This window comes from Mugil cephalus, chromosome 21 (genome assembly GCF_022458985.1).
Source record: "Mugil cephalus isolate CIBA_MC_2020 chromosome 21, CIBA_Mcephalus_1.1, whole genome shotgun sequence".
Taxonomy (NCBI): domain Eukaryota; kingdom Metazoa; phylum Chordata; class Actinopteri; order Mugiliformes; family Mugilidae; genus Mugil; species Mugil cephalus.
This window is the reverse complement of record NC_061790.1, coordinates 4,458,360-4,473,482: the sequence shown is the minus strand read 5'-3', so window position 1 is coordinate 4,473,482 and position 15,123 is coordinate 4,458,360. Positions and strand designations below refer to the sequence as shown.

The 15,123-nt window shown below is 39.0% G+C and overlaps 1 protein-coding gene across 2 annotated transcripts in view; it reads right to left on the bottom strand.

The window, feature by feature from the left end:
• rgs6 (regulator of G protein signaling 6) overlaps positions 1-15,123 on the bottom strand; it is a 99,061-nt gene that overhangs the window by 7,666 nt on the left and 76,272 nt on the right. For both annotated transcript variants that reach the window (XM_047573382.1, XM_047573383.1), the window contains 9 exons: positions 12,769-12,820; positions 10,837-10,901; positions 10,534-10,610; positions 10,148-10,229; positions 9,936-10,010; positions 9,631-9,732; positions 8,012-8,073; positions 3,164-3,274; positions 1,348-1,473 (listed from right to left, as the gene is read on the bottom strand). In XM_047573382.1, coding sequence (XP_047429338.1) covers positions 1,348-1,473; positions 3,164-3,274; positions 8,012-8,073; positions 9,631-9,732; positions 9,936-10,010; positions 10,148-10,229; positions 10,534-10,610; positions 10,837-10,901; positions 12,769-12,820 — 752 coding nt within the window. The remainder of the gene's footprint in view (positions 1-1,347; positions 1,474-3,163; positions 3,275-8,011; positions 8,074-9,630; positions 9,733-9,935; positions 10,011-10,147; positions 10,230-10,533; positions 10,611-10,836; positions 10,902-12,768; positions 12,821-15,123) is intronic.

Below are 15,123 nucleotides of genomic sequence, written 5' to 3'. Positions count from 1 at the left end.
TGCTGTGTCGCGTTAGGAGCACGATGTAAGAGGGTAAATCCGCCCAAATGAGGTGAATCAGTAAACGACGACTCGGTGAAATCAACAACCTCGTTCATTCAGAGGGAAAGTAAAGACGCAGACTGGACGTGAACAGCAGCGTCAAAGTGCTTCACTCTGCTGCTGATTTGCAATGAGATCATTGAAAATATTTAAATTTTTGTGTCAACACAAACATGGGCATATAAAGGGTTATACATCAGAAAATAATCAAAGTTTTAGCATTTATGGTTAGGACTGAACTGCTGATGTGCTATTTTTAGGTAGTTCTTGACACGTTAATGGTGACCAACTATTGAATAACTATTGAAATAACAAGCAAACAAACTAACAAACTAAAAAATCCATCACAATCAACGTTGCTACTAATCACTGACCCGTCCAAGGCTCCAATAATCCCCCCAAGAAAAATACACTTTGCATTTAGATTGTTGAAAATATGTCAATGTTTATGTGTATGTTTTTTTTTTAACTTTTATGATTATTAACATTTGTGATGCCGTCACAAACACTGGCATGTAAACGGGTTAAACGTCAGAAATTAATCAAACCTTTTGGCATTTATGGTCAGGGCTAAAGTGGATTAAAAGATTTATGTTTATTCTAAAAAAGTAGAATAAAACATATGCTATTTTTAAGTAGTTTTTGACACTGTTGGCCCTTAACGGTGGCAACGCAACTATTTTTGAAACTACAAAAAAAAAAAAAAAAAAATCCATCAAAATTAGTGTTGCTACGAGTCATAGATTTTTTTTTTTTTTTTTTTTTTTTTTTTTACAAAAATTGTGACGCCATCACCAACACTGGCATATAAAGGGTAAAGGGTTAAAAGTCAGAAATTAATCAAACTTTTGGTATTTATGATCAGGACTGAAGTGGAATATGAGTGATGAAGATTTTGTTAAAAAAATAAATAAATAAAAAAAATTCAGGGCATTTTTTTATACTTTTTGGTAACATGGTAACTAGTTTTGAAAATCTGACACTACAAAAAAAAAAAAAAAAATCCATTAAAATCAGTGTTGCTACTAATCATTGACATGTCCAAGGCTCTAACACATTTAGATTATTGAAAATATTTTGGGTTTTTTTGCATATTTTTTTCCATATCCATGATAATAATCTTCCTGCTGCTGTGGATTAAAACATTTATGTTTATTTTTTATTTCTCAAGTGACTGGGAACTGGTAAGCCTTCACTAAATTGTTGTGGGTAGAAGCAGTTGCAATGTTCGTGACCTGCGAGATCGACTACAGCGTGCGAACCGAGAAGATCGAGGACATTGCTCGTGAACTCGTTTGTCCTCACCTCAAGTTTTCGGAGCTAAACTCTGATTCCAGAAACTTGAGGAAGAGATCCTGCCCTGCTGGGTCCTTCAGGGCCTCCTCCAGAGAGAAGCCCCACTTCTTCACCCTCTGCTGACTGGGCTCCTTACTGGGAGAGGGGGAGATAAGCGAGACAGAAAGAGTAAAAAACAGAAACTAAAAAAAAAAAATAAGAATAAGGGACATTATAAGAGATTAAAGTGGAGGCAAATGAGGCGTAATGTCACGGTGTGACTCGGTGAATACAGAGGAAGGACCACGACGTTAAAACGTTAAAATCAATCTAACCTCAGGAGAAGAGTGCAGCTGTTGATGTGATATTAGTGTGTGAGAAGAGGCACATTATGACAGGCGTTTTAATCTCTGCTGGGATTTTTTTTATTTTTTTTCCCCTCGTATCCTGCAATTAATCAATTCCGATGAATTATTAAGCTACATTAGGCACAATGATTATATGTCTGCTCTAATTAATTCCTGCATAAATCAGAAAGTCGGGAGTTTGGAGCTTAGTGCAACTTGTTGAGAGCCGTGGCCGCCCTCCACACTTCGCGCTTTAAGTCGGCAGATGATCGATAATTTGCCAAAGGGCCGAGTAGTTTTATTGTTGTCAGTCGACTTTAGTTTATCTCACATACGCTACATATTTCATAAGAGTTTTTATTAAAGAGATAATCATCATTAGTCTCATCTTCAATAACTTTTAACAGTGGCTTTTTCATCAGGATGGAAATTCCTTTTTTAAGTTGGAACGTGTAACTGCACTGATCAGCCACAACATTAAAACCACCTGGCTAATATTGTGTTAGGTTTCCCTTCAAAACCGTTCAGGTGCATCGGGATACAGACATGAGCCATGAGGGCCTCAAGTCTGGCATCTTGTTTTGTGTCCTAGGGGTTGAGGGGAGGGGCCTCTGTGGATGGATTTCGTTTTTTTAATGAAGTCACCTTAAGTTACATATTGTATGTCTAACGTTACTTCTCAGTAAAGCTCTTAGCATCAGCATCTTTACATTTATCATAACTGAAATGAACTAAAATGAACTTAAACTAACTGAAACTGAGACTAATCAACTTTTCCAAATAAGGGGGTACTCTAGTACAGAGCTGCTGTGTTGTATAAAGTACCAAAGGGTCATATAGTTCGGTATAAGTAAAGAGGCCGAGGCGTTAAAATTAGGTCCATATAAATATCAAAATCTGATTTCCGGGCCACATGTCAATTTTCGTGGACCATTTGTTATTTTGTAGTTCATTTAAATCACTGTCGAGTCCAATTACCCTGAATTTGATCTGTAAATTCACATTTCGCCATGTTTTTGCCAATAAGGGGGACGTGGCCTCGGACACAAGAGACATCAGTGCATACCCTCCATTGGTGGTGGCTGGTGTCATTAGGAAGTGTCGTCGCTATGGGACGGGGGCGCTTGGTGTGGTCTAGGTGGGTGGTACATGTCTAAATAGTTTTTCTGCGTAAATACCAGCAGATTATTAATGTCATTCCCTTCACCTGTGGTTTTAATGCTGTGGCTGATTGATGTATATTTCCATTCAACAGACAGACATATTGGAATAGAATAATAATAAAATAATAAAATAATCTTAATAACAACGACAGTATAATCACCAAAAAAATAAAAAACATTAAACTGGGTGTAGTCTGTTACATAATTACACACTCAAATGTAATAAAATATATGTATATTCTTCAATCCAATATAACTAAATGACACCAAATAAAGCTTAATCCCTGTATGTGACACGTCAGGTGACCTAGTCAGTAAATCAGACCTGAATCCTACCTGGTCTCCAGGTCCCAGAGGGAGGGGTCGTCGCTGGTCCAGGGGTTGGATGGTTCCGGCGCCGTCACAAACGGGTCGTACTCGATGTACTGCTCGGTGTAGGTTATCAGACTGACGCACAAACACACGACACAGAGCACAGAGGACGGTGAAGACACAACAGCACCAACATGGTGACCATTCAGCAAACAGTTACTGTGTTTACATGTGAGACACGGTTTGAGAGTTTTCAGAGGTAAAATCAAGTGTGAAAATAAAATCGTTAAAATAACATCTTTTTTTTTATCTTTATTTTTGCTGAATTATCAACACGTAAAAGCAAGTACAAGTTGCATCAATTTCCAACAATGTAAAACGATTCCGGAAAGACAAAAAAAAAAAAAATAATCTAGTTCAAGAGATGAGATTGCTCTGCCTCCTCTATATCAGGTTATTTATTACACAAAAAAATAAAAATCATTCATTATTTTGAACATTCTAAATATTACACATTATTAAGATAATTTCTGTTTTTTTTTTTTTTTTTAAAGTCTGAAATTATCTAAATTTTAAGATTATCTAGCTCCAAATACTTATTTATCAGATAAAACTTACATTTGCTTTTAAAATGTGTGATGTTATTACACATTTTTACATCTTTTTCACTGTAATATAGTCTTAAATCATATGTGCTGCCACTTTTTTCAAAAAAATCTTTGAATGCTCTTTGGTAAGAGGTCATTCCAAGCTTTAAATTTATTAAGAGATAGGTCTGGATTTTTTCAGGTATATTAAAAAATCAAAACAATTTTTAACTCTAAAATTACACAATTAGTCGTTCTGTTGAAAAAGCTGAATACTAGATTAAGAAGCACAAGCTCCAAAAAAAAATTATACAAGCACTGAAACTGTATTTCTGCTTTAAATGTAGATTAAATGCAATAAAACATGAAATCATTATCAGGGAGTAACTGTGGGTTTATTCCTGTGGTAGTAGAATCCCTCCATGACAACATACAACATCCGCCCTCCATTTATATAATCAATAAATGTGTGTTAAACATTAATTGATGGTGTCAAGTTGTGGCTTTAACGTGTTTTAAATCTTCTGCAACAGAGAGTGTGTAGAGGTGGTTCAGATCTGGGTCTACAGCTGGATCACAAACTGGACTGGTCAACCAAAATAGACTCAGTTTACAAAAAAAGGTCAGAGTCGTCTCTATTTCCTCGGGAGGATTAGATCGTTTAATATCTGCCTGAAGCTTCTGGACATGTTCTACCAGCCTTTGTGCTGTAGTGTGCTGTGGAGGCAGCTCTAAGAAGAAGAGGAACCTCGCAGATGCACAAACTGATACAGAGCTGGAGTTAGAGTCCGTGAGACAAGGACCTTGAACAAACTCTGGTCCATCACGAACAATGTCCACAGTCAAATAAGCTGCTTAACTACAGGTTTAAGTAGGAAGTTGTGGAGAAAACTAGAGACTAATCAAACACGTCTGAAATGTGAAAATAGCAACATGTCTTCCACCCAGACAAAAAGCGATCCCTCCACTTCTATCTCTCCATCGTACAGAATGGATTGACTGAATGCGTTGGCAATAAGAGTTTGTTTTATTATTATTATTATTTTTAATTCACTGTGAGGTGACCAGGTTTCTGGAATAAAATCCTGGGACATTTACAGCAGAAGATTAAAAAAAAGTAATAATTAAATGTTATCAAGATGAAATGAAGAAACAGGGATTTACGGTTTCATTTATTTTGACATATTTAAACTTCTATGTCTGTGATGTCAATAGCAGCGCTACCGGCTACCGTAATGATTGTTGTTTGCGCGCAACATTTTTTTCTGTCATTCATAAAATAGGAGACAGCTTTCTGTCTATCTATCTATCTAGACAAAAACAAAACACATTTAAACTAATTTTTAGTTGCATTATTCATTATGTCTTAAGAAAATATGCTTGTCCTGGAAAAACCTTTGTCAGAGCTCGCCAGCTAATGAGTGCCACACAATTCTGAATGGAGCAAAAAAGCTATAGAGCAAACAAATTGCAAATTAACCAAGAGAGAAGCTCCAAATAAGACTCAATTACATAAACAAGGTCCATTTACAGAAAAGCAAACTCATTCTAAAGTCCCACAGTCAGGAATGAAGAGTTTCAGCACCATGGACAGAGACAGTCAACGGGGGTCGTTTGGTTGTTCACGTGTTCAGCGATTTCTAAAAAATGTGAGGGAGTTGTTTTGTAAGGTCAAAATAAAATCAAGTTATATATAAAAAAAGAAAAAAAAGAGGGGGTATAATCTGCCCAGTTTGAATCCATCAAACTTTTTACTTATAGTTTCCATGTCCCTGAACGTGCTGAAACAATGTAGGATGTTATATAATGCGAAATGTTTTAACTGACTCAGCTCGATCCATGACACACAAATATCTCAGCCTGGAGACCATCACACGCTCGGTGATGAATTCTTATCGTGTGTTAGCAGAAATTATCCTCTAATTTTGCATCACTTTGAACACCATCATTCAACGTGACCGATTTTGTCAGTTGCGTTATTATTTCTTGCAGTATTTGGGTTAATGCCCAGCGCTTTCTGCTCTGCGGAGCCTCAATTAAAGTCAGCTCGGTGTGTGAAATCAGGAGGTGAAAGGGTCACGCGGGCGGAGCGGCCGAGCAGTAATCACTGTTTTTCTGCTCTGCTGGGAAGTAATGGCCTCGATGGATGACTGAGCACAGGACGGAGGCAGAGAGAGAGAGACGCATGTCTATAGATTCATGTGGACACTAAGGAGAAGGCAGTACACATAATGCAATGTAATATGACACCTATGACATTTTATGAACAGTTTGACACTGAAGATGAACCACCTTTGCTCTTGTTAAGAGTTTTTTGTGTTCAAACAGACACTTGTCGTCCTTCTTATTAAATATTTTACCGTATCTGAGATTTTAAAGTTACTCTCTAATCGTCATGGTTTGTAACTGACACCTGGAAACCAGCAAATTGTACATACACCGATAAGGCATAACATTATGACCACCTTCCCAATATTGTGTAGGTCTCCCTTGTGCCTGCAAAACAGTTGTGAGTCATCAGAGAATGGACAAACTTTTGGCATTTATGGTTAGGATTAATGAAGATGAAAAAACTTTTGTTCCTTAATGGTAACAGCATAACTATTTTTTGAAAAAAAAATTAAAATAAATGCTCCTACTAACATGTCCAAGGCTCTCATACATCCCCCCAGGAAAAATCCACTTTGCATTTATATTACTAAAAGAAATGAATTTTTTATGTGTTTTTTTTTTTTTCAAACAAACAAACAAAAAATGTGATTGTCGTCACAAACACTGGCATATACAGGGTTAAAAGTCCGAAACTAATCAAACCTTTTGGCATTTATGGTTAGGACTGAAGTGGAATATGAGTGATGAAGTTTTATGAAAAAAAAAAAGTAGGAAGAAATATAAAGATGCTATTTTTAGGGTGTCCCTTAATGGTAACAACACAACTAGTTTTGAAAATCTGACCAAAAAATCCATGAAAATCAATGTTGTGATCCCCCTGAGAAAAATCCACTTTGCATAAAGATTATTGAACTCAGAAAACAATCAAAAATTTGGCATTTATGGTCAAGGCTGAAGCAGATTAAAAAGATTTGTGTAAAACAGTGGAAAAATATTAACACACACTATGTATAGGGTTTTTATTTAATCATTTTTTGAAGAGGACACTTTGGTCCCTTTAATGATAACAATGTAACTATTATAAAATCCGTATGTATGAGGGTTAATAATAAAAAATAGACTGAACATTAATCTTGCCTTTAAACATCATGAGTCTGGCCTGTTCTTTGATTAATTTCTCAATTCTCGTTTAATTGTATAGCTCTCTCCTGTTCTGTTCTGTAATAATGTTTTTCCACCTGTACACATGTTTTTTTCTCATTAGAAAATAAAAACCAGAAATTAATTATCCTTCCAAGTGAAAAGAACAGGGCCTTCTGAGGGTGTCCTGTGTTGTCTGGTAACAGGATGTTAGTGGGAGGGCTTTAGGTCCTATGTGTTGAGGTGAGGCTGCTGCTATCAAGGAGTGTCATTGCTATGGGGTGGGGGTGCCTGGTCTGGTCTAGGTGGGGGCTACATGTCTAAGTAACGTCCACATTAATGCCAGGACCAAACTTGTCCTTGCAGAACAGTGAATTGGATTGAACTGATGGTCAATGTTACTTATTTCTACTGTCAGTGGTCATAATGTTGTGGCTGATCGGTGTACGTTTAAAGAAATATTCACCACAGCCGACTGTCTTTTCCACTTGTCAAACAGCTGATTTTCCTGATCATGTTGCACTAATCTGCCTTTACATCGTTGCTTTGGGATACAGAACATCTCATTTTAAAGGCTCCACAATCCCATCCTGGAAGATTAAGTGTGTGTTTTTTTTAGATGAGGGACTATTCCTGACCTGCATTTCAGACAGCGCACAGTATTTCTGGGGCTGCGCCTTTGACCTCCATTCCAAATAGAAAATGAGCAACTACGTGCATCCAGGCTGAAAGCAGCACCAACCCTTCCCAGAAACCTAAAGCTCCTTTTTATCTGCTTCTAAATGGCAAATAAAAAAAAAAAACACCACAGGTCCAGACTGGATGTCAAGATCAAAACGACCTCCATCTGTCTCCATCGGTCAAGCAGAGATACAGAAAAAAACAAACAAAAAAAAAACAAGTGGAGGACAGGTTTGTGGTTTTGATTATAGATGGTTTGCGAGAGCAGGGAAGATGGAGCCGGTTCATGAGAAAATGACTCGCTCCTTCAAACCTGTGAAGATCAGGGATGGACTCTGAATGTGTCTCGTACCTTTCAGCAACTTTGGACATCTTCATACAGTGGCGATCTAGCTGGGTGTTCAGGAACACGATCTGAAAGAGGAGAAGACAGGAGTTTTGTATCAGAGCAGCACTGAAATTATACGCTAAGCTGCGTGTACTAACAAAGGTATTTATACAGGAATGTTGAGGTTAATTTCAATAGATTTTTAAGACTTTTTCAAGACCTTCTCAATATTTTTTGACACCTCACGCCACTTTGAATTGTAACCATTTAGATTAGTGACACCTTTAACTTAACAGTTTTAGTTTACAATAAAGACTATAAACCACTATCAAACACAATTCAAATAGGCTGGGAGAATAAATATCAATGTATAAACACTTGAGTAGTGGAGTATAAACTCAAAACTAGTTTAATGCATTAACTTTAACTAGTTTAACTTTTGCTTTGTTGAAGAGCAAAACAAACTCAAATAAAAAAAGTCTTTCTTAAAATTAACAACTACCTGCTTTCCTTTTTAAAATCACATTTTTCTTGCAGTGGTTGTGCTTAAAGTTAACAGGAATGCACCAACAAATTCAGTTTTTAATAAATAAAATAAAAGCAAAAGTCAGAAGTCACTTCAGGTGCGGCTCCCGGTGGCGGTGTAACGTTAACACTAGTTTGTGATGGTGGCGCAACGCTACCGGCACAGAAGCTAGCAATGGATAACTGCCGCTACTGGTGGCTAACGGTGGCCTTGTGTGGCTAAGCTGTTCCTAATATGCACCGAGGGCGTCGGGGGGGGTACTCGGGGCGCTCTCTCAGAGACGATTTACGGATGGTGTAGTTTTTTTATGTTACCGTTTCCTCTTTGTTTTTTAATAAACCAATAAATTCACACACTTTTTCAATGTTTTTGGACTCGAAATTTAACTGCAAACGGTGGTGTGTAAATGAGGGTTTTGTGTGCGCTATTGGTGTTCACTGCTGAGACTGGAAGCGCAAAATGACATGTGGTGCCGCTACATCGAAGGTGTCGTCTGAAGAGGCAAATAAACACATTACAGGGTTAGAGCAAAAAACATCTGAATATAATTATGAGACATGGTGCGGTGACTGACTGCCAAATAAAACAATGGAATAGTCATCGTAGACCACGGCAGACGATTATTTATTGGATACATCTGATCCGTTCAGATATTTACAGAATAAAACAAAAAAAATGTGTTTCATGGGGAAACGTTTAGTGTGAATTCCTCCTCCAGTTTCCACGTCCTTTTGAGACGTTAAATATAGAAACAATTTCTATGAGCAAAGTTGCTTTTAGGTTTGATAAATCACTTTGCCTGTGCTAAATTAATAAATCTGCATTTTCTCCTCCCAGCGTGCACAAAATTACATGTAAATGCCCCTTATTGCATATTCAATGAGGCAAAGGTGCTAAGTGGATGCACCTTTGAAAGAGCCCCATTAGTAAATCAGTTTGTACATTTTGCGGTGCTTTAAATTTGATCGTGTGATTGTTTAATTTGGACAAAAAAAGAAAACTGTCTCAAATAATCGAGGGCTCATGGTACAAGAAGGCAGCGGGAGCAGATCATCTGCAGGAACCTGAAACCGTGGGACAGAACCAAATACAGTGACGCTTGGAGTGATTCTCTTACCTCTTTCTCCACATCCTCCTTGGTGCCTTTTCTGCTGTGTTGTGAGGGAGTGTGCACTGGACTCTGGGATTGCGTCCCCTCCTCTGCCAACCCATACACTGACTGGGCAGTCGGATTATAAGAGACGAGAAGTGGGGCAAGAATCAAAGAGGCAGAACTTATTACTTATCTCTTGCAGCGTTGCCTTGAAATGTAAAGCACTGTCAACTCACGCTATGAGTCGCTGAAAGTTTTGTAAAACCACTTTTAAAGAAGTAGTTTGTCTTTCATTTTTAGAAAACATCTAAAATCATCCGAGCTCACACCTTCTTAACTCTCTGAGGATTCTTCATGCGTCTGCATTTCCTGATGTCCATCTCTGTCGTGTTCACACATCCAGGCTGGAGATGAAACAAAAAGAGACATTTTAAATATTACACCTGACTTTGATTTTTTTTTTCACCCAAAAGACTGAAATGAAAGAGTATGTGGATGTAAGAGTAGCTTTAATCTCACACACACACACAGAGCAGCTTACCACAGGCCTATGGACGTCCCAGAAGGCTCTCTCCTGGCTGTCGAGGATCTTCCTCTCGGTTTTATCCTTTTTCCTGTCGATCCTGCAGATGAGATCAGTCGGCGTGAGAAATACAGCTTCCCTGGCATCAGCATTACGTGCGGCATCTGAATGAGTCTGGGTAGTCTGGGGATCGGAAAGTTTAGGAAATTTCTTTTCTTCACTATTTAAGTTCAGAATGGATCCAGCTCTTTTCTACTTCTTTCCATTTTCCGGTACTTTAACCTGAGAACATCCAGTTCTAGGCAACTTACACTGATTAGCCACAACATTAAGACCACCGACAGTGTTCTGCTGTGTCTGCGACCTCAGCTGCATCTGTTGCCGCGGTAACAGAGCTCACTTACTTGACCTGAGCCTCAGCCTGCATGTAGATGAACTCCCACTTCCTGGCGAAGGCTCTCTGCAGCCGGGCTAAGTTCTCCTGTTGAAGACATGGAAACGTCCATGAAGAAAGAAAAAACAAAAAGAAAAAACTGTAACATTACAAGTTGGTATTAACAGTCAATAAGAGAGTTTAAAGTCGGCTGCGAGAGGCAATTTATGTCCCATCACAGACACCGTCTGACCTTTAAGAGGTTGTGTTTTTGCGCCTCGAGCCTGACACCCGGATCAATGCCAGCGGCTCGGAGGGACGGTCCGACACTCACCGCCTCGTAATCTGCCAGCTCCAGCCTCGTCTTGTTCTGCATGGTCCTCTTGCACAGGTAGATAGCTGAGGGAGCGGGAGAGGATCAAAGGCTGGAATTCATCAGCTCGCACGTTGCCCTCACACGCTCACTCATCTGTGAACCTCCCCACCACCCGCTCTGAGGACTGTAATCAGTTCTTGAGCTGAGCTGACCACTTCTGGATGATGGATGTGTGAGTGTGAAGAGGCCCCGATGGCCACATCCTGTCAGCTGTGCTTCAATAAACGGCTCAGGTGGAGGTAGTTTGTATTTACATTCATGTTATAATATGTTTGTGGTCCACCTGTGTAATCATCTCCCTAGAGACAATCCACACGAATCGATTTGCACCAATTAAAGCCTTTAAACCTGAAAAGTCTACGTTCCTTTGACTCTTGACTGAATCACACAACAGTGAAATAATTTCATTGAGAAGCAGTTTAACCTTTACAGCCTTTGAACGTTGAAAAAACATTACTCTGCTCGAAATGCATCTGCAAGTTTGCCACAGCCACAGTAGGTGTGAACATGTAATCATATTCTTCTAAACATAGAATACTTTTTTTTTTTTAATATGGGCCTTGTTGATTGCTTGGTTTCACCGGAGCTGTGCTTTTAATACCATCTACTCAAGATAATGCACCGATGCCTTCATTAAACTTGAACGTAAGGTCGGACATAAACCAAAATATAGCACTGCTGTGGAGCATCTAATTGGTTTTATAGTTCGCAAGTGTGAAAGCGAGATATGGTCCACAAACTCTATTTTAGTCCGTGTTAAAATAACTGTAAGTTTTGAGTTTGTCTCCAGAGCGAAGACACAGCCACTCAGGTGACATTAGCATCAACGTTGCTGCTTAGCTGAGTTCAAACAAGGATTCATGAAGCATTTTGAAGTGCTGTTCTGAGTGTGGATCAGAGCTAGACAATAAAATACAGCGTACAGAGTTAATCTGTTTGTTTATAGTCTGACATACACCGATCAGGCATAAAATTAAGACCACCTTCTTCATATTGTCTAGTTCTCCCTTGAGCCTTCAAGACACTTGAGACTCATCAGAGAATAGACATGGACCTTCTAAAGGTGTCCATGTCATCCGGTTGAGGCGATCGTCCCACAGATACTTGATCAGTTTGGGATCTAGTGAATTTGGAGGCCAAGTCAACACCTTGTGCTGTTCTGTGTCAGGCTGCATCCTGCTTGGGATCAAGGGTCTGCTGCCATCAACAAGTGTCATCGCTATAGGGTGGGGCCACCTGGACCAGTTTAGGTGGGTGGTACATCCACACTTTCAAAAGTTTTCTAGAAGAACTTGTCACAAGATGTTCAGAGTTATTTACTTCTCCTGTCAGTGGTTTTAATGTTGTGGCTGATCAGTGTGGGTTACACTCTAAACACTGAGTGCACCAATAACATTTTTATGAAAGGTAAAAGCCACCAGGACTGTTTTACTCTCCCAATGGGGCAGAAATTTTGTCCAAATTAGATAAAGTGACTTTGGAGCTCCGTGACATCATGCTGTTAAATCAATGGTATTGATGGATAGCTCCTACCTCTACTACGTTACTATGATGGCTTATCTCTGAATGACTGATCTCTAAATGAATGAAGTACTGACTGAAAGATAACATGTTCTGCCTCCATTTATCCCTTTATTATATGTTGGATTCATGATAATGTGCATTTAAAGAAATTTAAATTTCTGTGGGAAAATAATATATATATATATAAAATGTCTAATCAACCAAAGATTTTGAAATTTTGAAAGTACCCACTAGTGGGTCACGGACCCCCTGTTGAAGACCTATGTATTAATGTCTAAAAACAGATTTGTATGACTGAACATTGCTCTTTAAAACACACAGGAATGAAATGTTTATGTCAAGTAAGCTTAAGCTGCAGTCTCTCACCGTAGTCTGTGTTCTCGGGCTCCCAACAGTTGGACGGCCAGAAGTACGGCGCCTGTTGGGGGGTGAGACGAGGTGAAAATGTGAATTTCAAAAGAGATGCTGCAATCTCTGGCGATTATCTGCCGAACCCCCGAGGGGACGAAAAAGTTGAGCGAGGACATGACCTTCACTATACGTTTGTTTACCTGTGAGACAGTGGAGTGAATGTGATTGCCGTGCAGCGCCATGTGTGCAATCAAAATATGTATTTTTTTTAATAATCAGGATTGAACAGAGCGAGAATAGCTGACTCGTGAAGTTTTTCGCAGACTAAGAAGCACCCTGGGGTGTTGCAGAGGCATGGAAATACTGCATCGTCATGGTAAAAGAGAAGTGATAAAAATATACATGGAAAATATACAATCGGAAGGAGGGACAATAAAGTTTTGTTTTTTTAAAAAAGTAGATGTTGTTCCAGTGAATAATGTTAATGATGTCAACTGTTTTGATTTTCCTCCTGTGTTTCTCTACCATTTACTTTGCCGCCTAAATGAAATCCTAACGAACGGTCATTATTTCCACGAGGCTTCTTTCCAGCTCTCCTCCTCCCGTCTCATCTTCCACGTGACTCCGAAGGAGGAGAGCGAAGGTCAAACTACGCACCGCCGTCTGGTTTAATTAGACTCCTCCACAAGCCCCGGTGGAGATTCAACCTACCAACTTGACTCTCTATAGGAAGAAGATGCTACGCGGACGCCTCTCTAATCTCACCGCATGACCTCTTTGCCATTCCCCGCTGAGGAATCTGAAAACACATTTTTCTCGTTTTAATTAGAGAATTCAGGATAAAACAGTCCAGCGTAATTAATCGGTGACTTTGATGCCGACGTCTTATCCGTGAACGGTGAAGGAGGCTGAACCTGTCAGCAGGCTTTGCTTTCCTTTTTCGTCCTTGCCTTGTGGAGACTCTAATTGTAGCGTACCACTCCACACAACGAGTCCCTGTCAGGCTTCTGGTAGCTGCCTACTCAACCCAAACCCAGACCAGCTTCCCCTTCCCTGCTCGATGAATATTTTAACAGATCACCATTCATTTTTAATAGGGTCACAGGATCCCAACATGCAGCTGGGGATGGTGGACAGGGCCTTTTTGTCATCAAGATCAAGTTTGGTGTGTTGTAATTCCATAGTTGAGCAAGTAATGTTTAACGGGTAATGGGGTATTTGTGCCTTCGGAGTAACCTTGTTGGGTTTTCGGTAAATTACAATAATGTAGAAAGAAGAAGGAAACTCACGTGAATTGCAGAGATTACTGTCATCTAGACGAGAGCTGAAAGAACTAAAGGAAGACCTGATGTTGTGGATTTTACTGCTGCTGAGCTAGAGTTGCTAAACTGGAAATCATTGTTTTTACTAGACAGTCAGTGCGTTTACATGCACAGCTTAATGGAGCTATGCTCGAAACTCAAGTTTCTGAATGTGGTCCTTGTCCCAGTTTACATGCAGTGGAGAAAATGAAATAACTCCCTGAAACATGACCTCCTCCTCCACACTCGGTGGCGATATGTGTCTTTTCGGAAGGTTAATACAACCCCCTTTCCGGTTGACTTATTATGTCATATAATAAACGAGAGTCGTTCATGTGGCAACAAGATGGATAATAGTACAATTTTTCTCATACGTACAAAAAATAATAATCAGAAACAATGCTAGCATATTGATTAGGGGTGGGTATTCGTAAGGGCTACATGATACGATACGTATCGTGATACTTGAGTCACAATACGATATATAATTGCAATACTATGATACTGCGATATATTGCAATATTCTACATAGTTTACTGAGAAATTTTAAGTACAGCTTAAAATACACATTGTATATACATGTATAACGGATGACAATAATAATTAATTGGACAAACTGAATCAAAAAAACTAAATTAATCCGAAGGATCCATTTCCAAAAAGTGGTGGTGGGTGTGTGCAAGTCGTTCATGATCATCCCAAAACATGACTTTTTCTTTTTCTTTAAAATCAATATTAAAACATTAAAAATCAATATTGTATTGTAAGAAAAAGTATCGCGATATATTCCCATATTGCTATTTTTTTCCCACTCCTAATACCAGGTAAAATGTTGAACAAGTTTAACAACATTAAGGCTCAGACTGGGATCTTAGCAATCAAATTGACTGAGAACCAAACTGTGTCACACGGACCTAGAAATTTGGATACAATCCCTAAAATAGTAAACAATAAAGTTAATCCAGACTCGAACTTTGCATAATTGCTATTTAGGTCAATGGAAATTACAAAGAAGAGCAAGAGTTGGCGAACATGGACCTGCTCATGGCCACAGAACTTGAGATGCCAC